General features: G+C 44.8%; 1 protein-coding gene across 3 annotated transcripts in view; it reads left to right on the top strand.

The window, feature by feature from the left end:
* The window catches only part of LOC146068921 (GRAM domain-containing protein 2A-like), a 291,321-nt gene that overhangs the window by 136,443 nt on the left and 127,128 nt on the right, over nucleotides 1-27,750 (top strand). For all 3 annotated transcript variants that reach the window (XM_083179269.1, XM_083179267.1, XM_083179268.1), the window contains exons 3-5: nucleotides 8,986-9,070; nucleotides 9,306-9,375; nucleotides 9,707-9,810. In XM_083179269.1, the coding sequence (XP_083035395.1) occupies nucleotides 8,986-9,070; nucleotides 9,306-9,375; nucleotides 9,707-9,810 (259 nt within the window). The remainder of the gene's footprint in view (nucleotides 1-8,985; nucleotides 9,071-9,305; nucleotides 9,376-9,706; nucleotides 9,811-27,750) is intronic.

Raw genomic sequence — 27,750 nt, 5'->3', positions numbered from 1 at the left:
TATCCTGATCGTGCAGTCATAACCTGGATAAACCAGGCGGCACACTGCTGTGTCGATTTAGTTGCATCAGCAATGTTGTAGAGATATGCATATAACTGGACATAATGAAGTGGTCAATGATTCACCGCTTCACAAACAAATATGTTATACAATTGCGTGTGAATGCAGTTAAAAAATGAAAAAAGTTTGTGACAATGAGACAGTTACTGGCTCATGTCACCCACTTAGCATTATAACTCAAGTGTCAGGTGCCATTATGTGTGTGCTGGATGGAAAGCAGTGCATAAGACCCATCCTGTGGCTTAATGCAAGGGACTGGACTTATGGGTGTAAGTGTACCAAAAGAAGGAGATATATAAAGATAGCGGGGCTTAAGGGTACACCTGGGTACCTTTCGTATCTTAAAGAAAGCACCCCATTTTAAAATCCTCGTTCAACCCGTGCGGGGCAAGTGAGTTCAAACGATAGATCCATTTACGTTCTCTTTGAAGAAGGAGTTTCTCTCGATCACCCCCTCTTCGTAACGGGGGTATATGGTCAATAAGATGACATTTTATTTGGCCAATGTTATGTCTTTTATCAAGAAAATGTCGAGCCACTGGTAGATTTTTGAGATCCAGGTTGTCAGCTGCGGGTGAAAGACTTTTTTTGATTTAAGATCTGTGTTGACTTAATCTTTCTTTGATAGTTCTAATCGTCTTGCCCACATAGATCAGTTGGCATGGACATGAGAGGGCATAGACTACGAATCTACTGTTGTAGTCGAGTTTGTGTCTAAGGGAGAATTTTTCTCCATTGGCTGGGTTGCTGAATGATTCTCCTGTTACCAGAAATTGGCAATTGGCGCACCCCGCACATTTGTAGACACCATTCTTACGGGTGAGCCAGTTGGTTGGTTTCACAATATTGGCTGAAGGGTCAGTCACCACCAACATGTCTTTGAGGTTGGGACCCCTTCTGTATGCGAATCTCGGTGGGATATGAAGTACTGGTTGTAGAATGGGGTCGCTGGCAAGGAGATGCCAGTGTTCTAATATAGTTTTTTTCACAAATTTAGAGGCCACTGTGTAAGTGCTACAGAAATTTAATCTGCTAGTACTTTCAGGGTTTTTCTCATTGGTTCTGAGCAGATCTTTCCTATCAAGTTGGGACACTCTGTTTATCGCATCTTCTCTACGTCATGTTTGGTATAGCCCCTCTCAAGGAAGCGAATACACATCTGGGCAAGGGCATCCTGGAGAGTCAGTGGGTCAGAGTTCACTCTGCAGACCCTTAGCAATTGTGAGTAAGGTAAACCCTTTTTCAATGCATGTGGGTGAGTTTTTGTCAGTTGTTTTTGAAAAAAATTTTGTGGACAAAATCCTGTTGTGTAAGGTAATGGTAACATCCAAAAAACTGATGGAGTGATGGCTGAAATTGCTGGTAAATCTTATGGTACCCGGGATTGTGTTGAGTTAATTGATGAAGAGTATTAACTCTGCTTCACCACCAGTCCATAAGAAAAACAGGTCATCAATGTACCTTACGTATAATTTGATGTACTCATTGAAGCGTTGGTTGCCACTGATGTGTATCTTTTCGAATGTCGCCATAAAGAGGTTAGCGTAGGATGGGGCCATGTTGGACCCCATCGCTGTCCCTTGGCGCTGTAGGTAAAATCTGTTTTGAAATAAAAAATTTTTATTCAAAATAATGTCCATTAGAAGGGAAATGTACTCCACCGGTGGTCCATTGTAATGTATATTGTTGGCGATCATGTCTCTATTGGCTTGAATCCCTAGGTCGTGGGGGATGCTGGTGTAGAGACTGGAGACATCTAATGTCACCAGCAGGGTGTCTTGCGGTAGGTCTTTGATGTTATGGATGGAAATTTCCATGGTAAGGAAATTAACCTGTCTCATTTGCAGCACCAAGTTTGTGCCTAAGTTCACCTCACAGATTACCTGTGAAGAGTGCATGTCCACCCAACCAGGGGTTTCACCCCAGATCAGTGGAACATCACAATCAGACTCTCAGGAGCCTGAGTGGGCTGCAGGCATTAAGACCATGCTGCAGGCAGTGTCAACTCAATTGGATGCAAATACAGTGCAGACCAAACAGGTGCAACAGGACTTATCAGTTCTGGCCGCACGGGTGGATAATATGAATCCCACCACGGGCCAGTCACAGAAGCGTGCTGCGGCCGCCATGTTGCCTGATTCAGATGATGATCTACAGGCAGGTGACGACACAGATGATAATGTGGATGACGGGGCTCTGATCCCTGATTCACAATCATCCCTCAGGGGCCCGGAACCTCTTATTATAGCAATAAGAGAGGTTTTAGACCTTCCCTTAGCAGACATGCAGGAAGGTGATCCGTTTTTTGGGTCCCAAAGGAAACAACAGATTGTTTATCCTGAACAAGCTGACCTAGATGAGACGTTTAAGGAGGCTTGGAAACAACCTGAAAAGCGTTTCCAACTGTCTAAAAGATTTAAGTCCAATTTCCCCTTTGACCCCGTCACTAGAGGGCTGTGGGAAGAGCCTCCGGTTGTGGACGCTTCGGTGTCTAGACTGTCCAAGAAGGTGGTTCTCCCCGTTCCAGGGGCAGCAACACTGAAGGATAGTACGGACAAAAAGCTGGATACTACCCTTAAAGCCATGTATACAGCGAGTGGGGCGTCTCAGAGGCCTGTCCTCGCCAGTTGTTGGATGGCAAAGTCCATTTATACATGGGCTTCTCAGATCCAGGAAGGTATGCTTGCCGATATGTCACTGGCGCAAGTTGGAGAGAGACTTCGCCATATCCAGGATACTGCAAAGATCCTATGTGATACACAAAAGGAGCTTGGAGCTATAAATGCTCGCTCTTCCGCAATGGCGGTTTCGGGTCGCAGGGCCCTCTGGTTGAGACAATGGGTAGCAGATCCAGAGTCCAAACGTAGTGTGGAGAATTTGCCTTTTAAGGGTGAAAAGTTGTTTGGTAGTGAACTTGACGACCTCATATCCAAGGCTACGGCTGGCAAGTCGACTTTTCTGCCGACTGCGCCCACTCATGCTAAACGTCCCTTTCATGGTCAGACGTCTCAGTCCTTTCAGGCCTTTCAGTCCTTTCGGCCTTCCAGGCCCAGGCAGAGGGCGAGAGGCTCCAGCTCGGCCGCCAGAGGGGGCCGTGGTAGGTTCAGAAAGCCCGCCAGCACAGGATCTCAGGATCGTGCCGCTAATGCCACCGCCTCCAAGCCTGCAGCATGACTCGGGTTCCGACCCTGGAGTCACATGCGAGGTGGGGGGTCGCCTGTCAGCTTTCAGCCAGGTGTGGTCGGTCTCTCACCTGGATTCCTGGGTGAGGGATCTTATTTCCAACGGCTACAGGTTGGAATTCGAAAAGCCTCCCCCTCACAGGTTTTTCAAATCAGGTTTACCGGCTCTGCATGCAGATTGGGTGAACCTGCAACAGGCAATACAACGCCTACTGACATCACGGGTTATCATACCTGTCCCGCTTGAGGAACAAGGAAGGGGTTACTACTCCAACCTATTCCTAGTGCCGAAGCCGGACGGCTCGGTACGCCCCATATTAAATTTAAAGTCTCTAAACCCTTTTTTAAGGGTGTACAAATTCAAGATGGAGTCCCTCAGGGCAGTAATAGCAAGCCTGGAGGAGGGAGAGTTCCTGGCATCGTTGGATGTGAAGGACGCCTATCTCCACATACCAATTTGGGGTCCACATCAGGCATTCCTGAGATTTGCGTTGAAGGACTTGCACTTTCAATTCAGAGCGCTGCCATTCGGCCTGTCATCGGCACCTCGTGTTTTCACAAAGGTGATGGCAGAAATGATGGTACTGCTCAGGAGGTCGGGAGTCAACATCATCCCCTACCTGGACGACTTGCTGATCAAGGCAAGGTCGGAGCAGGTCCTGCTGCAGGATATTGCAAGAACCAGACAGGTTTTATCCGAGCATGGGTGGATCCTAAACATCCCCAAGTCTTCACTGACGCCATCGCGTCCTATCCTCTTTCTGGGAATGTTCCTGGACACAGAGGAGAAAAAGATTTTCCTCCCTCGGGAGAAGATGGAGGCCATACAATCCCTAGTGAAGGTGATTTTGGCAAAGCCTCAGGTATCGATTCACCAGTGCATCCAGTTACTGGGCAAGATGGTGGCTACCTTCTAGGCCATCCAGTTCGGACGCTTTCACACCAGAGTGTTCCAACTGGATTTACTGTCAAAATGGTCGGGCTCACATCTCCTGATGTACAAGAGGATTTCTCTGTCGCATCAGACCCGACAGTCCCTTCTGTGGTGGACTCAGGCATCGAACCTGCTTGCAGGTCGGAGATTTGGCATCCAGGACTGGGTGCGACTCACGACGGATGCGAGTCTGCTGGGATGGGGTGCTGTGACCATGGACAGAACCTTTCAAGGTCAGTGGTCTCGGTGGGAATCGAGACTCCACATCAATATCCTGGAGCTAAGAGCTGTATACTATGCAGTGTTACAGGCCCAGGATCTCCTCCAAGGTCGGGCGCTTCAGATATAGTCCGACAACGCCACAACTGTGGCCTACATAAATCGCCAGGGAGGCACAAGGAGCAGGACTTGCATGAAAGAAGCTTCCAAGATCCTGGCTTGGGCGGAGATGTATGTGGTGGCTCTGTCGGCCATCTTTATCCCGGGTGTGGACAATTGGGAGGCGGATTTCCTAAGCCGTCACGCCCTCCACCCCGGGGAATGGAGCCTGAATTCTCAGGTCTTTGCAGCAATTGTGGACCGTTGGGATCATCCAACGATAGATCTGATGGTATCCAGGTTAAACCACAAGGTTACCAAGTATTGCACAAGGACCAGGGATCCATGTGGAGTGGCTGTAGATGCCCTGACAATTCAGTGGGTGTTTCCCTTGGTGTATCTGTTTCCACCCATACCACTGCTGACAAGGGTACTCAAAAGGGTACGAAGTCAGGGAGTAGAAGCCATTCTGGTTGCTCCGGACTGGCCAAGAAGGGCTTGGTTCGCGGATCTGCAGAGCTTACTGATCGAAGATCCTTGGCCCCTACCTCTAAGGAGGGATCTACTCACACAGGGCCCTTGCGTCTTCCAAGATTTAGGGCGGCTACGTTTGTCGGCATGGAGGTTGAGCGGCAAATCTTAGCTCAAAAGGGCCTGCATTCATCAGTCATCACCACGATGATTCAGGCCAGAAAGCCGGTAACAAATACCCACTACCACCATATCTGGAGGAAGTACGTGGGTTGGTGTGAGGAGCAAAAGGTTCCCCCAGCACAATTTAACCTAAACAGGTTGTTGTGTTTCCTGCAAGCGGGATTGGATTTGGGCCTACGTCTGGGTTCCCTAAAGGTCCAGATTTCGGCCTTGTCCATATTCTTCCAAAGAAAATTGGCTGTCATCCCGGAAGTACAAACCTTTCTTCAGGGAGTGCTTCACATCCAGCCTCCCTTCGTACCACCTACACCACCTTGGAGTTTGGACGTCGTCCAAACTTTCCTTCAATCCTCCTGGTTTGAACCTTTGGAGTCGATAAAATTGCGGTACATTACCTGGAAAGCGGTGGTTCTTTTGGCCCTAGCCTCGGCTAGGAGAGTGTCTGAATTGGGAGCCCTATCCTGTAAGAGCCCCTATTTAATTTTTCATTCAGACAGAGCGGAGTTGAGAACAAACCCGCGATTCCTCCCTAAGGTGATTTCTTCCTTTCACCTTAATCAGCCCATTGTAGTCCCGTCTGCGTCTGGTTCACCGGATATTCCGGTATCCCTGGATGTGGTGCGTGTCTTGCGTGTTTATGTCCAGAGGACTTCAAGAATCAGGAAGATAGATTGTCTATTCGTCCTGTATGACGCACAAAAGAAGGGACACCCTGCATCTAAGCAATCTATTGCTAGATGGATTAGGACTACAATCCAACAAGCCTATGTGACGGCAGGCCTGCCAACACCTTCTGTTCTAAAGGCTCATTCCACCAGATCGGTGGGCGCATCCTGAGCGGCTGCTCTAGGTGTGTCAGCTCTGCAACTCTGTAGAGCTGCTACATGGTCGGGGCAACACACATTTGTAAAATTTTATAAATTTGATGCCCTGGCCAAAGAGGATACCCAGTTTGGGCAGGCAGTACTGCAGCAGTCTCCGCACGTACCCTCCCTTTCTGGAAGCTTTGGGACATCCCCAATGTCTTAAGACCATTCCCAGTATCCCATAGGATGTTAGTGAAAATAGGAATTTAATACCTACCGGTAATTCCTTTTCACGTAGTCCTTATGGGATACTGGGCACCCGCCCTGTGCGGGGTCTGACTGCAGCCTTATTCTGCTGTTAAAGTTCAGAAGTTCATCTTATTGTCTTCTGGTTGTAAGGTCTAGTTCAGTGACCTTGGTTCAAATAAAATCCACTTCGGAGTGGTATTATAGTTGTTTGTTATTTTGATTGAATGCGGGTGTGCTGGCATGAATCTCACCACACAATTCACACTTATGTTTACATAGGTGACATATAGGTCATTCCTCTCATATGTTCATTCTCCTTCGGGCACAGTTTTTCATTAACTGGTTCCTGGGTGGGGAATCAGAGGGGAGGAGCCAGTACACCCAGCTTCAAAGTTATAGATGTGCCTGTCTCCTGTGGATACCCTCTAAAACCCAATGTCTTAAGACCATTCCCAGTATCCCATAAGGACTACGTGAAAAGGAATTACCGGTAGGTATTAAATTCCTATTTTTTCTCTTGCATTTCAGTTACAATTGGACTTATACAGTCTAACACGTTCAAACCTGTGGAGACGGCAATCTAGTATGGAAAGTGTTGATAAGACAGTGCACCTGAACGAACAACCCTTTATTATTGTGGGCGCCGGAGTGCACTTGAATTACACATTTTGTTTATATGCCTTATTCCAAAATGGAATAAATAAATTTTTTTGCCTCAAAATTCTACCATACCCCATGATGACAATGTGAGAAAAGTTTTTGGGAGGTTTTTGCAAATGTATTAAAAAGAAAAAAACGAAGAAATCACATGTACATAAGTATTCACAGCCTTTACTCAATACTTTGTTGATGCACCTTTGGTAGCAATAACAGCCTCAAGTATTTTTGAATATGAAGCCACAAGCTTGGCACACATATCTTTGGGCAGTTTTGCCCATTCCTCTTTGCAGCACCTCTCAAGCTCCATCAGTTAGGATGTAAAGCGTTGGTGCACATTTTCAAATCGGATTTAAGTTTTTGCTTTGACTGGGCCACTCAAGGACATTCATAGAGTTGTCCTAGACGTTTTAGGTCCATCCCAGCAAAGACGACAAGAACTACAAAAGGCTTCTTCCCAATAGCTGTCCACCAACTAAACCGTATTGAACATACCAAATACTAACTCGAACTTTTCTAGATACATGTGAAATGTATGTGATGTATGTTTTTATGCCTCTCTTCCCACCCCCTTTGTGTTCCCTGATTGATGCTGCACTGTTACCACAAAAAATTCCAAGCATACGCAAGTATACCTGGCCAATAAAGATGATTCTGATTCTAAAGCCACTCCTTTGATATCTTGGTTGTGTGCTTTGAGTCATTGTTCTGACTATTCTCCCAGGTCCTGCCGTTGAAAAACATCCCCACAACAAGATGCTGCCACCACCATGCCTCACTGTAGGGATGGTATTGGCCTGGTGTTGAAGCGGTGCTTGATTTCTTCCAAACATGATGCCTGGCATTCGCGCCAAAGAGTTAAATCTTTTTTTACTAAGGAGTGGCTTCCATCTGGCCACTTTTCCATACAAGCCTGATTAATGAATTGCTGCAGAGATGGTTGTCCTTCTGGGAGGTTCTCCTCTATCCACAGAGGAATTAATTAGCTCTGACAGAGTGACAATCGAGTTCTTGGCCACCTCTCTGACTAGGAAACATCCCCCCTGATCATTCAGTTTAGAAGGCTGGTCAGCTATAGGAAGAATTCTGGTGTTTCCGAACTTCTTCCATTTATGGACTGAATTTAACACAGGTGGATGCCAATTAAGCTGAAGGAACATCTCAAGGATGATCAGTGGAAACAGGATGCACCTGAGCTCAATTTTGAGCTTCATGGCAAAGGCTGTGATACTATAATACTTATTTCTTAGTTTTATACTTTTATTAAAGTCTCCCAAAAACTTTTTCACGTTGTCATTATGGAGTATTGTGTGTAGAAGTTTGAGGGGGAAAAATTAATAATAATTTTGTGATAAGGCTGTAACAACAAAATGTGGATAAAGTAAAGCGCTGGAAATACTTTCTGGATACACTTTTATATAGTGCTAGTTTTCAAATAGGGGGCCAAAAAAACAGCTCTGATTAACACTTCAATGTAGTACAGAAAAGTACTTGCGACCAGAATGTGTAAACCTTGTGATAATGAGTGAACCACAATCTCTACATAGTATAAAATAAAGTCCCTGGTTGGCATCTGTCTGTCTGAGCTAATTTCAATTGATGGATTTTGATATGATTTTCACGGTTCTATAGAGCATTTGTCGAGGAAGGTTTTGGCGCAAGAACCCCAAAAGTCAAAGAAAAAACATCCTTTCAAGCACGTTCTTGACTAAAGCTGCTTAAACCATAAAGATCTATCAGTGCAATTATGTTTTTTTCATATTATGTAGAGCTTGATACGTATTATCCCATTTTATGTAGGCCTAGTTAACTGATACAAAATTTCAGTGTTTATTTTTTTCCATTCCTATTTCATTTATCTAAAAAAGTATTATTTTTCCTCAACATTATCTAATAAGGCCTTGGTGATAAAAGGCTTTTGTTGTAAATTAAAAATTTCTCCTGTGCAAAGTCGGGACGGGTTACTAGTAGATGATAAAACAAAATGCACACTCGCTGGTACTCGATCTAGGGCATTTGGTATCCTCATTCAGGCTAATATTAAACTTTGCATACTTTTCAAGTGTTTCTTTGAAAGAAGTCTCCTTATTTTGACATTAACTCTACATTACAATTTTCTTTCCAGATCAAAAACATATGACACCTCTTCAACACTAAGGCCATCAGATAATGATCCCACAGTAGAAAGACGCAGATCTATCACCAGCAATGTAAGAATAGAGCACAAGTAATGCCATGCTTTACAGTGAAATAGAAATAGACACATTGGTTTTATACATAGAAATAACTGGTCTGCTTTCTCCCATTCATGTTCTTGCCTTTCCTATACCACTTTTTTCATATAATTACTTATGCTGATACTGGTTTTGTTTAATTTGGTGTCCTATGTCAGTCTCTTGAGTTTAAATATTTTTTTTGTCTGTTCTCTGCTGCTTTATTTTACAGCTACCAAAGCACAATCTTGCTTTCCACAAAATATTTCGGGATGTTCCTGAAGGCGAGGAACTAAAAGATAGTAAGCAAGTCATTATTCTAGATTATTGCAAATGCCACAGATAAGAATTTTTATCATAATTTAAAAATAGCATATTTGGTACTTGTTGGGCGCCCACTAAGCTGTTTGCTTAGTTTTCCGCATCCCCGCTCGGGACTCGCCACACTTCGGGCTCGGTGGCTCGCTGCGCTCGCCACACTATATAAGTTCAACTCCATGCCGAAATGGATAGTGGGGGTATGAGCGTACTAACTATAGTGGGCGCACAACTAACATATAAGTACAGCATAATTTTTGTTGTTGCTGAAGTGTAAACTTCTGTAAACCTAAGTTGCTTGCTCTACTCCTGCAGGTTTTACTTGCGCGCTTCAAAGAGAGGTCCTGTACCAGGGGAGGCTCTATATCTCCAACAACTACTTGGGGTTCTTTTGCAACATGTTACGCAAGGAGATCAAGGTGAGTATGTAAAGGAGGTGAAAGAAGGCTTGTGTGTGTGTGTGTGTGTGTGTGTGTGTGTGTTTTTATTTTTCTCTAAATATTTTTAATTAATATGGCTTATAGTAAGTGCTAAACCATAGCTTTGATATTATAAAACAATTCATAAATAATATGAAAATAGGTGCCTAGTAACCGATCGCACTAATCTGTATAATTTCCAAATGAGGTGTATGTATGTATGTACGTGTGTGTGTGTGTGTGTGTGTATATATGTATATGTGTGTGTGTATATGTGTATGTATATATATCTATATCGGCCCTTTAACCGGCACTCCTCGCAGACTGAGCACAACTTTCACCCGGTGCATACCTTCCTGGCAATTGCTGGACACATAGTCAACATCTACGGTTGCACACTTGGGTTTTGGCTGTAAGAATAACTGACCTCCACACGTGGGGTAACGGCTTCAAAGCAACGTTTCAATGTTTAATACATTTTTTTCAAGCTCACAAATACAATAAAACGACATACCTTATATACATGACCTCCCCCACCATGTGGAACAGCGCTTCCGGATCCGAGACCGCACACCCGGCCGGGACGCACTCAAATGACGTCATCACGTGATTCCCGTTGTCAGGGAGACGCTGATGCTTACTGCATAACACCCAAAACAAAACCTGTAATTGCCAAAATAACAACATTATAACATAACAGAATGAAACAGACTGCATAAACCTGCTACGCGGGTATTACAAAACATTATAACATTATGTACCAATCCGAGCAATCAAAAACAACCAACCCCTAATTGGTCATTAAGACCATGAGGAGTTAAAGTGTTGAGACGCATAATCCACTGGCTCTCTCTTTTTAATAAAGCAATACCCCTATTCCCACCCTGTTTAAGGGGCGGAATGTAATCGATCATTCTGTATCTTATCGACGTCAATGAATGTCGACATTCCACAAAATGCCTGGCGACAGGCTGATCACTGCCACCAACTTCAAGAGCCAGCTTGATTGCAGATCTATGGGCTGTCATACGCTCACGAAACGTCCGTTCCGTTTTACCCACGTATGACAGCCCACAAGGCCAAACAATTTGGTACACCAAATATCTCATTTTGCAAGAGAGGTGAAATCTGATGTCATAAATTTTCCATTATTGGGGGTGTTGAAATGATTTCCCTTTCAGAAGAAACCCGCATGTGACACATCCACAACCGAAACATCCGTTTTCAGGCTGTAAAAAATGTTTACTTTTGGAAGATGACATGTCCAACATATATCTGTTTTAACTAGATAGTCTCTGAGGTTACGACCTCTTTTATAACATGATAATAACATGATAATAACTTGGTGTCTGACAAGCCTAAAGCTTTGTCAGAGGTGATTAGTGACCAATTGCGTTTAGCTATTGTATTAATACACTTGCTTTGAGGATTAAAAACTGGGCTAACACTTTTTGCTGGGATTTTTTAAGAGTTTTAGATAGTAACGCTGTTCTATCCAATTTTAAGACTTTGTTTTTGGCCTCAATCAATAATTCAGGGGGATAACCTCTTTCTCTGAATTTAGTCAACATGATGTCAATCTGCTTGCTGGCTGTCTCATAATCGGAATTAATTCTACGTACTCTCAAAAAAAAGTACGGCAACCCTGCTCTAAGAGGGGCAGGGTGGAAACTGCTATACAGTAATAATAAGTTTCCTTACTGAACAGTGTGGTTACTAATTGTCCTTGATGATCTTTACATCAAGAAATGAAATCTCTTTTAAATTCATTTCAAAAGTGAGCTTAATCAGACTCTCACTGGCATTATGCTGTTGAATGATGGAGGACAACATCTCTGCTGGACCTGACCATAATAACAAGATATCGTCGATGAATCTTGAATAAAACAAGATCCTCGACGACACAGCTTCACTGGAAAAGAACAACATTTGTTCAATGAAGAACATAAATACATTGGCGTACGATGGGGCCACAGGGAACCCCATCGCACACCCACTCACTTGTAGGTAGAAATCATTAGCATGTGCAAAATAATTACAACTCAACAGCATTTCTAGAAGTTCCATGATTAAAGTTACATTAGGACCCACATACAAGGGATGATCCACCAAAAACTGTCTAGCAGCTTGCACACCCTCCCTGTGTGGGATCGAGGTGTACAGGCTGCAGACATCGATGGTGACCAGCCACACCTCAGCAGAAATTTTAGGTAACAACAACAATTTGTTTAGTAAGTCAGTCGTGTCCAGTAATAATCTAGCATGACTGTTATGCTGGAAGGCTGGGTGCAGAACATCAGGCGTGAGCCTGTAGCCGGGACCGCCGGTCAAGACGGCCACAGCGAACCCTACACTCTCTCTGTTCGGTTCCTCTGGCAGATGACTGGCCACTGCGAGAGCTAGTGTTCACCTGTGGCCGCCGTGTCCGAAGGAGCGAGTTATGCCCGCTCCAGCCCCGATGCAGCCAGGTCTTATGTTGGGACAAGTGGCCAGCGATCGTCAGAGGTAACGCAAAAGGTAACTCTAACTACAGGACCTAACTGACAAAACACACCCTGATTGCCGGCACCTGGCCAAGGACGGGGACGCGACCCAGTCGCAAACACAAGGGAGATTACACGGGGAATCACCACCATGCAAAAACACCAAAAAAGAGTTCCCAAAACGACAGAGGAAAATAGCAGGAAAACAGCCCTGCCTAATAACAGAAATAAAGAAGCGAAAGTAGAATGAGCCCCGCTACCAGCGGAGACCAGCAAGGGTGGTCCAAGAACATGAGGACCTAATCCTAAATACGGAAATGGCTGTGCAGCCAGAGGATAAAACAGAAAGACAATAGGCAATCTGCCCACAATGAAAAGATAAAGAATAAAGCTCCAATAGGAGCACTCACGTGACCCCAGAAGGGGTAGCCGGGCGAACAGTGGCAGGGATGCACCAGGACTGAGACCAACCAGACACGGGGAGACAAGGTAGGGAACAGGCGATGCGACCAGGATAGCTGTCAGAAATCTATAACCGGCGCCATTTTGCCTGTGAGCATCCCTTAAAAGGGATACTGCAGCCAATGGGAAGTCCCTGCTGGGACCAGCCCCTGACTTCTAATTAATCAGGTGGCCGAGCGCGCGACTCCCGGCGTCCCCTGTTACCAGGCAACCGCTGGGCGGCTGCAGGGGAACGCCGGGAGCTGATACATTGACGCCCGCGCCGGGCGGAAGTGAGCGCCGGACGCTCGGCTGAGCCGGGCTGAAGTGCCGTGTGCACCTCCTGTGCACCCGCCCCCGGCCGCCGAGCGTCAGGGACGTCAGAGCTAAGACATTGACGCCCACGCCGGGCGGAAGTGACCGCCGGATGCTCGGCTGAGCCAGGCAGAAGCGCCGTGTGCACCTCCTGTGCACCCGCCCCCGGCCGCCGAGCGTCAGGGACTGCAACAGTACCCCCCCCTTGAGGAGGGGTCAACAAACCCCTACCACCGGGTCTGTACGGAAATTCCCGAAAGAATAGCCTCTTAAGATTGGGGGCATGCAAATCCTTCTCGGGAACCCACGACCTTTCTTCGGGACCGAAGCCTTTCCAATGCACTAAAAACTGCAGAGAACCTCTACGAAACTTAGAATCAAGTATCTTCTCCACCTGGAACTCCTGCTGTCCCCGTACCACCACCGGAGAAGACCCAGGGTTAATCCTGCGGGGAAATTTTTGTGAGAAGAACACCGGTTTCAGCAGAGAGGCGTGGAAAGTGCTGGCGATCTTGAGGGATTTGGGCAGCAAAAGGCGAAAGGCCACCGGATAAACCCTCTTTAAAATACAAAAGGGACCGATATACCTTGGCCCTAACCTCGCCGACTGTTGGTGGAGTTTGATATTAAAGGTGGACAACCACACCCAGTCACCAACTTTGAATTGGCAAGGGCGTCGGGACTTGTCAACGAACACTTTCTCCTTCAAAGCAGCTTCCTTGAGAGCCTCATGGGTTCTTTTCCTGATAACTCTGAGGTGAGAAACAGAAGAAGAAAAAGAAGATTTGGGGGCTTCTGGTCCTAAAGCATTGGCCCGTGGATGAAAACCAAAAACCACAAAAAAGGGGGAGGCATTTATTATACGCAAATTCTGCTAATGGCAGAAAGCTCACCCAATCATTTTGCAGTTTGGACACAAAACACCTTAGGTACTGCTTGAGGGATTGATTCAGTCGCCCCGTCTGTCCGTTCGATTGCGGATGAAAAGCTGAGGTTAGACTGATCGGTACTTGTTTCCTAGAACGGCCACAACGATTTAGATCGTTGTGGTCGTAAGATAAAAAATCGGATCGATCGCATCGCATGCGATTTGGTCGCATACGATGCGACCGATCCGATCGACCGATTTTTCACCCGATTTTTTTTTTTTTTTCACCTGATTATTTTCAATTGCCCCCACAAATGTTACTAAGTGGGCTAGACCCCACGATAGACGTCAACCCGAAGCGTGGCGAGCGCAGCGAGCCCGCGAGGGGCGGCGGTGCGCGTCCTCCGACCTTTTCATTCCCCTACTATCCACTAGGGCGTGGAGTGAGAATAGAATAGTGTGGCGAGCGCAGCGAGCCACCGAGCCCGAAGCGTGGCGAGCGCAGCGAGCCCCGCGAGGGGACGCGTCTAACTTCACAGGTATACGCGTCCCCTCGCGGGGCTCGCTGCGCTCGCCACGCTTCGGGCTCGGTGGCTCGCTGCGCTCGCCACACTATTCTATTCTCACTCCACGCCCTAGTGGATAGTAGGGGAATGAAAAGGTCGGAGGACGCGCACCGCCGCCCCTCGCGGGCTCGCTGCGCTCGCCACGCTTCGGGTTGACGTCTATCGTGGGTTCATGGCGGGCACATAAAAAATGTGAAATGGGTCATATTGGCCCATTTCACCTTTTTTAACATTTTTCCCTATGTGAGATGGACTTAATCAAGTCCATCTCATCTTGTGCCATTATAATGGCACAAGACCGACAAGATCCTCCCGATTTCAATGTTAAAAGATTTTTTAACATTGAAGTCTATGGAAAAATTGGGTCAATCGGTCGGTCGCATCGCGGCCGATTTTAATTGGTCGCGACCGACCGATTGACCCGATTTCTGTCAATCAAAGTGAAAAAAGTGTCAAAAATCGGCCACATCGTGAGGATCGTGTCCCTTAATTAAGAGCCACGATCACTCACGATTGTGGCCGTTCTAGGAAACAAGTACCGACTGATCTTTATTTTGAGAGAGGAGCAAAAAAGTCTCCAGAATTGTGCCACAAACTGTGGACCTCGATCTGAAACAATATTGGAAGGCAAACCATGAAGCCTGAACACATGTTGCAAGAACAACCCGACCAACTCCTTGGCGGACGGTAATTGTTTCAGCGCCACAAAGTGTGCCATTTTAGAAAATCTGTCAATGATGACCCAGATAACTTGACACTGAGATGACACAGGTAACCCAACTATGAAATCCATGGCCAGGTGAGACCACGGCCTGGAAGGAATGGATAAGGGGATCAGAACCCCAAGAACCTAGGGACTTTATGTTGGGCGCACACTGGACAAGACAAAACGAATTCCCTGGCGTCTCGTGCCATCCCTGGCCACCAAACTACCCGAGATAAAAGATCTAAGGTTTTAACGATCCCAGGATGACCAGCAATTTTGGAATCATGCAGTTCCGACAATACCCTACGTCGAAGAAATTCAGGCACAAATAATCGAGAGGCTGGGGTTTGGGCAGGAGCCTGATCTTGAGCTTGACGAATTAACCCCTCCAACGTCTGATTGATCCCTGCATGAATAAAAGTTGCTGGCAGAATAGGAATTTTGCTGGTCTTGATCCCGTGTTGGGGAAGAAAACTGCGAGAAAGGGCGTCTGCTCTACTGTTCTTTGAACCGGGTACGTAGGAGATAATGAAGTTAAACCGCATAAAGAACAGTGCCCAGCGGGCTTGCCGAGCATTGAGCCTTTTGGCTGTTTCAATATATTGTAAGTTCTTGTGGTCAGTAAGAACTAATATTTGATGCTCCTTCCAACCAGTGACGCCATTCGTCACAGACCCATTTGACCGCAAGCAATTCTCTATTCCCTACGTCGTAATTAGTCTCAGCCGAAGAGAATTTTCTCGACGTGAACGCACAGGGATGTACTTCTCGAGACTCCGGATCTCTTTGGGACAGAACTGCTCCGGGCCCTACTTCGGAGGCATCCACCTCCACTATGAAGGGGAGATCTGGGTCCAGATGTCTCAACACGGGAGCTGAGACGAAGGCCTGTTTAAGAGCATGGAAGGCCTGCTCCACTTGCGGAGACCATTTGGATGGATCGGCCCCTTTCTTTGTTAGGGCAACCAAGGGCGCTACTATAGAAGAAAAAGAATGGATAAAGCGCCTATAATAGTTGGCAAATCCAAGAAATCGTTGGACAGCCTTCAAGTTGGTGGGTCGGGACCAATCCACGATAGCTTGTAGTTTCTTGGGATCCATCCGAAATCCCTCAGAGGAAATTATGTATCCCAGGAATGATACTTGGGACACGTCAAACTCGCATTTCTCCAGTTTTGCAAACAACTGGTTCTCCCTTAACTTTTGCAGAACTTGCCTCACTTGGTTCCTATGCGAGTTCACATCCCAGGAAAAAAATCAAAATGTCGTCCAAGTACACGACCACGAATTGACCCAAAAAATCACGGAGGACGTCATTAATAAGATCTTGAAAGACGGCATTGGCGTTGGAAAGACCGAAAGGCATTACTAGGTACTCGTAATGCCCAGATTGAGTACTAAATGCCGTCTTCTATTCGTCACCTTCCTTGATTCGGATGAGATTGTACGCACCTCTGAGATCAATTTTAATAAAGATGGTGGCGGACCTTAATTGATCAAAGATTACCGAAATCAAAGGAAGAGGATACGTGTTTTTCACCGTGATTTTGTTAAGAGCACGAAAATCAATACAAGGCCTGAGAGAGCCATCATTTTTCTCTACAAAAAAGAAGCCGGCACTAAGGGGTGATTTTGAGGGTCGGATGAAACCCTTCTTGAGGCTTTCCTGGACGTATTCTTCCATAGCCTTGGTCTCGGGGATAGACAAAGCATACAACCTCCCTTTAGGCAGAGGAGCATGGGGAATTCACTTGATGGCACAGTCGTAGGAACGATGTGGGGGAAGATTGTCTGCTTTTCCCTTCGAGAAGACATCCGAAAAATCTATATAAGAAGAAGGAATCTCGGAAAGAGACATAGCAGCTTGGACCAACGGGATGTGGATACATTGTTCAGAGCAATAAGGACTCCAACGAGCAATCTCTCCAGAACTCCAATCTGTAACCGGGTTATGTTTTACTAACCAAGGATGACCCAAGACAATGGGGACACCCGGGCAAGAGGTCAATAAAAACGTAATTTCTTTTGAATGACACAACCCTACGGTAAGCTGCACTAAAGGAGTTTGAAAAGAAATATCCCCGTTAGAAAGCACATTCCCGTCTAAACCCCGCAGGGTGATAAAACCATTGAGTCTGAGAAAGGGAATACCAAGACTACGGGCTAAAGAAATATGTTTCCTGCAGCGCCACTGTCGATAAAGGCAGTCCCAGAAAAATTATTCTCTTGAAAAGAGATGCAACAAGGAGCTAGTAACGAATCTTGAGAGGAAAAAAGCTGAAGGCCTAAGTGAACCCTCTCCACGTTCACTTGGCCTGAGCTTTTACTGGCCTAACAGGACAATTGTGGAGAAGATGCCCTTTGCCTCCACAATATAGGCAAAGGCCGGTACTGAACCGGCGGGCTCTTTCTTCCGAGGAGATGCGAGTCGCCCCTATTTACATGGGTTCTTCACTATCCTCGGGAACCAAGGGAACAAATGGAAGCGGACGTACTTGTGCCCCTCGCTCGGACCTTCGCTCGCGGAGGTGGCGGTCAATGCGAATAGCCAACTCCATAAGTTTATCTAGAGAGGTAGGTACTGGATACTGGATTAGGCTATCCTTGATGGCATTAGAAAGCCCACAACGGACTTGACTCCGTAAAGCAGAGTCATTCCAGCAGCAATCATTAGACCAACGGCGGAATTCTGTACAGTAAGCCTCCGCTGGGTCCCTTCCCTATTTAAGGGCCCGGAGATGGGTTTCCGCAGAAGCTTCCCTGTCAGGATCATCGTAGAGAAGGCCTAGGGACGTAAAGAAACTCTCCACCGTTGCCAAGACTGGACTATCGGCCGGGAGACCAAAGGCCCAGGTCTGAGGATCTCCTTGCAGGAGTGACATTACTAAGCCCACTCGCTGAGCTTCTGAGCCAGAGGACCGAGGTCTAAGTCGAAAATACAGTTTACAACTCTCACGGAAGTTGAAAAAGGCCCTACAATCCCCGGAAAAACGGTCAGGCAAATTAACTTTGGGTTCCAGCACCCCTGGATCTGGAGATCGGATTCTTTGCTCCTGAGTAGCAACTTTCAAAGCTAAATCTCGCACCATCTGAGTCCAACCCTGAACCTGGTCTGAAAAAGTCTGAGGAGTGGGATTCATTTCGAAGTCTGCCTGAATGGTTGCTATATAAAAGAAAAATTTATATAACCTGTATGGCCGGTTATAATGTTATGCTGGAAGGCTGGGTGCAGAACGTCAGGCGTGAGCCCGGGACCGCTGGTCAAGACGGCCACAGCGAACCCTACACTCTCTCTGTTGGATTCCTCTGGCAGATGACTGGCCACTGCGAGAGCTAGTGTTCACCTGTGGCCGCCGCGTCCGAAGGAGCGGGTTATGCCCGCTCCAGCCCCGATGCAGCCAGGTCTTATGTTGGGAGAAGTGGCCAGCGATCGTCAGAGGTAACGCAAAAGGTAACTCTAACTACAGGGCCTAACTGACAAAACACACCCTGACTGCCGGCACCTGGCCAAGGACGGGGACGCGACTCAGTCGCAAACACAAGGGAGATTACACGGGGAATCACCACCATGCAAAAACAACACCAAAAAAGAGTTCCCCAAAACGACAGAGGAAAATAGCAGGAAAACAGCCCTGCCTAATAACAGAAATAAAGAAGCGAAAGTAGAATGAGCCCCGCTACCAGCGGAGACCAGCAAGGGTGGTCCAAGAACATGAGGACCTAATCCTAAATAAGGAAATGACTGTGCAGCCAGAGGATAAAACAGAAAGACAATAGGCAATCTGCCCACAATGAAAAGATAAAGAATAAAGCTCCAATAGGAGCACTCACGTGACCCCAGAAGGGGTAGCCGGGCGAACAGTGGCAGGGATGCACCAGGACTGAGACCAACCAGACACGGGGAGACAAGGTAGGGAACAGGCGATGCGACCAGGATAGCTGTCAGAAAGCTATAACCGACGCCATTTTGCCTGTGAGCATCCCTTAAAAGGGATACTGCAGCCAATGGGAAGTCCCTGCTGGGACCAGCCCCGACTTCTAATTAATCAGGTGGCCGAGCGCGCGACTCCCGGCGTCCCCTGTTACCAGGCAACCGCTGGGCGGCTGCAGGGGAACGCCGGGAGCTGATACATTGACGCCCGCGCCGGGCGGAAGTGACGTCACCCTGCCGGGCGGAAGTGAGCGCCGGACGCTCGGCTGAGCCGGGCGGAAGTGCCGTGTGCACCTCCCGTGCACCCGCCCCCGGCCGCCGAGCGTCAGGGACTGCAACAATGACTCTGAACACAAGGTTGGAATAACGTGTCCAAATAAGTAGATACTCGTTGAAACAAAGACCCCCTGGCCGCAATTATTGGCCGGCCAGGTGGGTTGACAGGGTCTTTGTGAATCTTCGGGATAAGGTATATCAAAGGGGTTTTGGGATCCTCAGGGATAAGAGCTTCTTTTAATTTTTTGTCAATGAGATTATTTGCCACTGCAGATTCAAGGCACACAATCAAATTACGTTTAAACACTAGGGTCACCCGCCAACTTGCGGTATATCGATGTATCATCCAGTTGTTTTGATATTTCTTTAAGATAGTCCTTAGTGTTGAGGAGTACCAAGGCTCCGCCTTTGTCCGCAGACCTAAAAATTACTTCTTTATTAGATGACAACCGCTGAAGAGATGCCCATTCCTCCTTTGTTAAATTACTGCGATTAAACCCATCAGATTGTATGGGCTGTATAGCCGATTGATGTTCTAATTGACGCATAAACGTCTTGATTGACGCATTATTTGATGGAGGGTCGAATTTGGACCGGGGCATCAATTTACAGACCTGATTAGGTATACTGTCCTGGTTTGCACTGACAGAGGGATTTTTTTCACAAAATTCTTTGATCCGTAATTTACGTTGTAGGTTATGGAGTTCAATTTGCCACTTCAATGGTTCAAAGTTATTTGTGGGCACAAACGACAGGTCTTTCGAAAGCAGGCTGACTTCACTGGATGATAATGTGTAGTCAGACAAGTTGTAAATCACTGACGATTGGTTAGAGGCGGTCTACCTCTTTGGGAGCTTCTTCCCCTGGCCACCATGACAGGTGCGGGTACGCTTGGTTTTTTGTATTTGGACCGGGTCGTTGCGCCTTGAGGGTTTCCCCTTGGTTGACTAGAGTTGGTGCCCTCGTTGTCACTGTTAGTGGTGGACCCTGCCATTATTGGAGCCGAAGTTACAGCCTCTGCGAAAAAAAGTCTTCTGGAGTAACCTTGGTTCTTGTTTATTGCTGACACACTGATACACAGTGTGATTGTCGTAGTCAGCCTCCACTTTAGCGAATTTTTCTATTTTTAAACGTATTAAATCTCTTTTGTAGGTCTGGATCTGTGTGTTTAGTTTGGTGTACCAGTCCACCTCCACATCCGCACTTAGGATGGGTTTGTTGATTATTTCAAATGCAGAAAACTTTTCCTTTAGGGTAGTTAGTTCCTTGTTGGATTGCTCGATTATCAATAGAATCCAATCCAGTGAGCACTTGTTTGCTATAGCGACCCAACGTCGGCAAAAGTTAGAATCATTGCGGCCGATAGTCGGGCAATTTTTCACCCGCAGACCACATGGTATTCTCTTGGCATGAAAATAGTCACTTAGAGACACTATGACATTTTATAGTCAATTGCTTTGCGATTTAGTCTCCAAAGGTCCTTGTGCAGGGTATCGAGAGGCAATAGGTCATCCTGGTCACATAATTTGTCTTTATCTGATATAACCTCTGCCTCTGTTCAGAGAAACTTAACAATTCACATGCTGCAAAATGTAGATGTGAAAAATCGACACCAGCCGTGCCTTCACTGCCATCATTAGCTGCGGATTCCGCCATTTTCACAAGTGCTACCGGATACAGACTGTCCAATCTGGGCTACCAATTTGTATTGGGCAAAAAATAAATGAAATTGTGCAAATCACCAATAGGGAAAAATTAAAGCTGGAACATATAAGCCGAGAGTCCTGAATATAACTCCATATACATATATATATATATATATATATATATATATATATATATATATATATATATATAGTTATATTCAGGACTCTCGGCTTATATATATATATATATATATATATATATATATATATAGTGTATCCAGGGTGCGGCACTCAGCTGTAAATACATCCGCTCGGAAAAGGCAGTTGTAGACAACGTTTCAGTTATTTATTAACTGTTTTCAAGTCAAGTACAAACAAGTGACAGTGCATAACATTTATTTATACTTACAACCCTGGTGATGTGTAGCGTGGAGCCGCACGCCGGGGGGGGGGGGGGGCGTTCCTCCGTCCTGCCATGGCTGGTATGGATGACGTCACTCCGCCGGGCGTTGGGGCTCACGCAGCATAGAGAACCTGTTGCCATTACCACAACGGACGCTATGGAACACATCAACATAAAAATACCGTGAATGCGTGATAGGAAAAAAACAGAAAAACATATGCAGTAAGTTAAGACACAATGCAGACATGCAAATCTATATAATAAGGAGTATGAGAGAAAAATAGCATACGGGTAAAAAATTAATCTATCATGTCATGCTATAAAAGAGGCCGAAACATACGAGATTGGGGGGTGAGGACGGACATTGCGAAAAGATCACCTCCCCACACTCGTGTCAAAGAAGGAGGATGCTATACATGTTTGGGTTGCACGACATGTAGTGGAATGTCAAATACCAAAACTTTTTGCCATCCTCACGCCGGCATTAAAGTCAAAATTAGACATCCAGTCACCTGTATGAGTACACACGTGGTGTACATGATTAAATGTCCCTGTGGGAAGTGCTATGTGGGCAAAACCGTGAGAACTTTCCGTGAGAGGATATGTATCATAACAAGTGCCAGATGTGTTTTGTCTCTTTACGAGACTTCATCAGGGGTGCAGCACTTTTTATGAATCTTTAAAGATTCTGTAGGAATTAAACAAGGTGGAGATGCGATGTAATCTCAACCACAACTGTCCAAAATATATGAATAATTGACTGTAGATCTTTTAGGTATTAACTTGTAATCAACTAACAATAAATATGTTAATCTTCTTCTTATGGGTTGGTGGTGTGAACTATTTTAGATAAATAATAACTCCACCTTTTTATTGTATTGGAAATGATGTACCACTCAAAAGATACATCCAGACATAAAATAACCACATAAACGGGGGAACTTTATTATATATGTATATAATTTTATCCTCAAAAAAGGATGGAGTCCCTTAATCCTTTAAATGGCTTAAAATCAAGGCAAAGGAGTCTCCTTAGTGCTCCCTGTGGATGTGTGCTCTTCCGTGCTATCTCGACACTGGAGAGCACACATCCACAGGGAGCATTAAGGAGACTCATTTGCCTTGATTTTAAGCCATATAAAGGATTAAGGGACTCCATCCTTTTTTTGAGGATAAAATTATATACATATATAATAAAGTTCCCCCGTTTATGTGGTTATTTTATGTATCTTTTGAGCGGTACATCATTTTCAATACAATAAAAAGGTGAAGTTATTATTTATCTAACATGGTTCACACCGCCAACCCATAAGAAGAAGATTAACATTTATTGTTAGTGGATTACAAGTTAATACCTAAAAGATCTACAGTCAATTATTCATATATTTTGGACAGTTGTGGTTGAGATTACATCGCATCTCCACCCTTGTTTAATTCATACAGGATCTTTTAAGATTCATAAAAAGTATTGCACCCCTGATGAAGTCTCGTAAAGAGACGAAACGCGTCGGGTACTTGTTATGATACATATTGGAGAATATTACCGTTCCAAAATTCAACAATACGCTTGTTTTATATCATTGTTTTAATAAATGTTTTATTTCTGATGAAAACTTGGTTGATCATGGTTGTATTATCATTTGGGCGCTTGTTAACACTATTGTTTGTGGCATAACTATCCTATATTTAGATATATATAGCTCATTCGACCCTATCTCAAATAACCACAGCATTCATACCTTTCTAAGAATGACAAGTTGAAATGCATGCACAGGCTTCCGTGAAGCTTAGGTACTTTAATCTGACACATGTACAATCCTTCGGGACAATCCTGCAGTGGTCATACGTCCTGCTGTAGGTGGTCCTACAGGATTGAACCGACTATGATCTTGAAATAAGACGCCAGTTGTCAGATTTGGATACCTATAAAAAAACTTGAGTTCAACCCAACAGTGTCAATTAAGAGAGAAGTTGATTGTGTTGTAGATATGGCTTTGAATTGTGGTTGGATTGAACAGAAAACTGTGCTATTTCTGAAGGTCGATTGTCCAATTACACCGATTATTTATACGCTTCCTAAGGTGCACAAGGGCTTGGACAGACCTCATGGCCGACCCATTATCTCGGCCAGGGGGTCTGTTCTACAACCCTTGGCACGTTATGGCGATGGCTTCCTGCAGCCGATGGTGCAAGGCACCCAGAGCTACTTAAGAGACACACCTGATTTTATTCGTAAGATTCAACAGATTAGTCTGCCAGTGACACAGGTGTGGCTTGTGACTATGGACATTCAGTCCTTGTACACAGTCATACCTCATGGGGCAGGTATGGAGGCGACTAGGCAGCAGTTCATTACACATAAACAGATGAGACCACCTGTCGAATTCCTTATGTCATTAATTGAACTAGTTCTGACCAGGAATTTCTTTATGTACGGACCAGACTTATGCCCAGGTCAATGGGATGGCCATGGGGTCAAACTTGGCCCCATATTACGCCAATCTGTACATGGACTGGTATGAACGGAAATACATTCTGCCCAAATTCCATACACATCTGATCTGTTACTTGCGTTTTATTGACGACGTTTTTTTGATTTGGTCGGGAACGCAAGACTCTTTTTGTCAATGGTTAGTTGGTTAAACTCTGTGTCTGAGCCCATTCGATTTACGTACACCCATAGCCAACAATCAGTCAATTTTCTGGATGTCACGGTCCTTCGTGAAAATCATAAACTTGGGTACACACTCTTCAGGAAAATGACAGACAGAAACACACTCTTTGAAGCCAGCAGCCAACATCCAGTTCGGCTCAAAGAGAGTTTACCCATATCCCAGTTTCTGCGCGTTCTACGCACAAACTGTACAATACTGGCTGAACAACAGATAGAAGAGATGACTGATAGATTTCTGGCCCTGGGTTATTCAAACCGTACTATTGAAAGATGCCTCGGAAAGGCGAGGACGATGCATGCCACTCCAATTGACCAGCAAATAACTAGACCTAATACAGCATCACAATTTGTCCGTGTGGGTAATTACGACCATACTGCATATATGACGCAAGATCTATACAAGAAGTATTGGCCGATGTTGGCAAGCGACACAGCCTTGAAACTGAATAAATCTAAACCGCCTCTGAATTCATACAGACTAGGGCGGAATTTACAACAAATGTTGATGCGCCCCACGCTATACCCTCCGTTGGAGAATAGTCAGTCCGCAAGGACATTGAGGGGAGGCTGCTTTCGCTGTACTGGGTGCACGACGTGCCATGCGATGATCAGCGGACCTACGATAGGACATCCGCACAATGGCAATAGGATAAAAATCCGACACAGATTAACATGTACGAGCACTTTCGTCATCTATGTGCTGATCTGTCCGTGCACATTGTATTATGTCGGCATGACAAGCCGAACCTTCCGTGAGCGCATGGCGAATCATCGCTATTCTATCAGGACGGCTATCTCATCTGGTATGTCGGATAAACCAGTAGCCAAACATTATCTGGCGGCCGGACACCAGATTGCCACATTGCGATACATGCTTGTGGATCATGTACCCAAACCCACAAGAGGAGGTTATCGACATCTTCGTTTACGCCAACTCGAGGCACGGTGGATTCACCAACTTAATACAGTCGCCCCTCCGGGACTTAATGAGCATAACCCGCATAATTGCTTTCTGTCGTCATGAATAGTGACATATTGTTGGCTGTGGGCAGTAGTAATCGACTGACGCGGAGTTACCATATCACTGACGGTGATACTCTGACCATTGATTAATATTATTATTTTGTATGTCTATCTGTATCTGTTGTATGTGATGTAAATACTGTATACTGTATGTATGTAATGTTATATGTTTATTGGGCAATTGTTGTACTGTATTATAATACACTTTAGTATATAGCACTTTATTGTTATGGGCTTTAGGTGTAGCCTTATTGCGCCTCTATATTGGTTATGGTGTGGGCACAATTTGGTGACCCTACCTCCTCACTCAAATCATAGCCTTGTTTCCTTTAAGAGTGTGACTCTGGCTGTGTCATGGGCCAGAGTTATATATGCCCACTAGATGCAGCCGATATCATTAGTAGTAGCTGTTTCCCCCATATAATTAATAGTTGAGAAGATAGCCCCTATGAGATGTGGAGTGCTTTATTCCCTGTTGTATTTTCAGCTTTCAGGCTGACAGCGCCGCTGAGACACTGTGGAACGCAAACATAGGAAGTGGAGAGTCAGTGGAACGCACTGACGTCACTTCCGGGCCGGCGCTTCTGGGTTTATACTGCTGAATACCCGTAGTGTAGCAGCCACGCTACACTACAGGCTATTTTGGTCAGTGGAGACTGCTATAAAGGTATGCAGGGTTGAGCCTTGTAGGCACCCTTATGTTAATTACGTTCATTAGTTCAGGTGTTGATCATTTGAGTGAGTATGGACGCATAAGGGGCATAATGTGGCATATATATAATCTATATATAGATAGATAGATATATATAGAGATAGATATATATATATATATATATATATATATATATATATAGATAGATATATATATCTATATCTATATATAGATATATATATAGATATAGATATATATAGATATATATAGATATATATATCTATATATATATATATATATATAGATAGATAGATAGATAGATAGATATAAAACAAATGGGGGGGACCCCTTCCTGCGCTAATGGAATAGGAGCAGCACCTCTGAAGGGTCTTCTGTTAGACAAGACCCAAACAATAGAAATGGAAAAGAGGGGGAGTATCAGAGTGCTCTAGTATACAATCAATACAGATTTGAAAATTCAATATTTAATATAAAACGTACAAATATATATAATGTACAGAAATAAAACAAGCCCTTATTAGGGTATCACAAATATACAAATGGTGAACAAACATAAAAAATTGCTGCTCAATTCAGAAGATCTTGATCACAAATAAAAAAATATATATATATATATATATATATATTTGTTTGAGCTGGCACTCGCTGTGTGCGCATAAGTGCCCAGGTGCCTCCAAAAGGATTAGTACAAGTTGCAAAGAGATGCGGCACTCAAAGGGTCTTTGTAAAGTCACTTTTTGTTTTTAGCAAAATATATTCAATAATTACATGCAGTACATGGGGTAGACCCCGACGTTTCAATGCCTGTTATGGCATTTTCCTCAAGGGCCCATGTATCTGCTAAGCAATTGCATGTACTGCATGTAATTATTGAATATATTTTGCTAAATACAAAAAGTGACTTTACAAAGACCCTTTGAGTGCCGCATCTCTTTGATATCAAAGCTGATGATAAAAAAAAACAGCATTGCTGTACAGGGTTGTAGGTTTATTTTAGTGTTTCAAGGCTTGTATTGCCCCATCATCAGGGATAATTAAAAGTGAAGCAATGAATAAACCTTTGATGTTATTTACAACTGTGCTATGTGTTTCTGCAACGGCTTCTTTTTTGCAAATCAATGTGTCCTTACCTGCCCTGTAGTAAGTGCAGAAGATACACAAGGCTGCTTGCTGGTCTGCAGGGGCAGTCTGTTCCTTCCCCTGATCCACCTCTCCAGCAGTAAGATTTGATAATCACAAAATGCGTACAATTCTGACATGGTACTCGCTTTGCATTATTCCTACATAATGCATATATTTCCTTTTAAAGCTTTTTACTTACTGATGCTTCAACATTTAAAGTTATGATGCAAATGACCTTAAATGAGCTAAAGAATTCTTCGTCTTGTTCTTGATGAGTTTAGTGGAGATAACTCTCAATGACTTTTGTTGGTCGTAAAGCATTAGAGAAATCAAATACAAGTGTGACTGGGTTTTATGACATCGGTAAGAGGCACAATCGTTCACATGCATTGTACTAGCGTTATAAAAGCTAATGAGCACATACATTTTGACATTAGTAGGTATTGGGCAAAAGCATGAGCATAGAAAAATAAAAGTGGGCAGCACCAGCACTTAATAAAAGGATGTAAAAAACCAAAATAGAAAAATGTAGAGGCACACTTTAGGGAAACAAAAAATTCCAAGAATTGAGTTTTAAATATGACATCAAACACTATTAAAATATAACACTTAGTAGGTATGTCTAAAAATAAGGGGGGTGCTTAGCTAAACATTTCCTACTGTATTTGTTGTTTCTTTATATGATAGTATTAACTCTGGGGTGCACGGTGCACCACTAACAATCCAAGGCCTATCACCCAGGACTGGGGTCAAACATTTACGTTAAGTTAACCCCTTCCCGACATTTGACGTACATTTACGTCATGGCCGGGA

The sequence above is a fragment of the Crinia signifera genome, chromosome 1 (assembly GCF_055691185.1).
Source record: "Crinia signifera chromosome 1, ASM5569118v1, whole genome shotgun sequence".
NCBI classification, from domain to species: Eukaryota; Metazoa; Chordata; class Amphibia; order Anura; family Myobatrachidae; genus Crinia; species Crinia signifera.
This window is presented reverse-complemented; position numbering and strand designations above follow the sequence as displayed.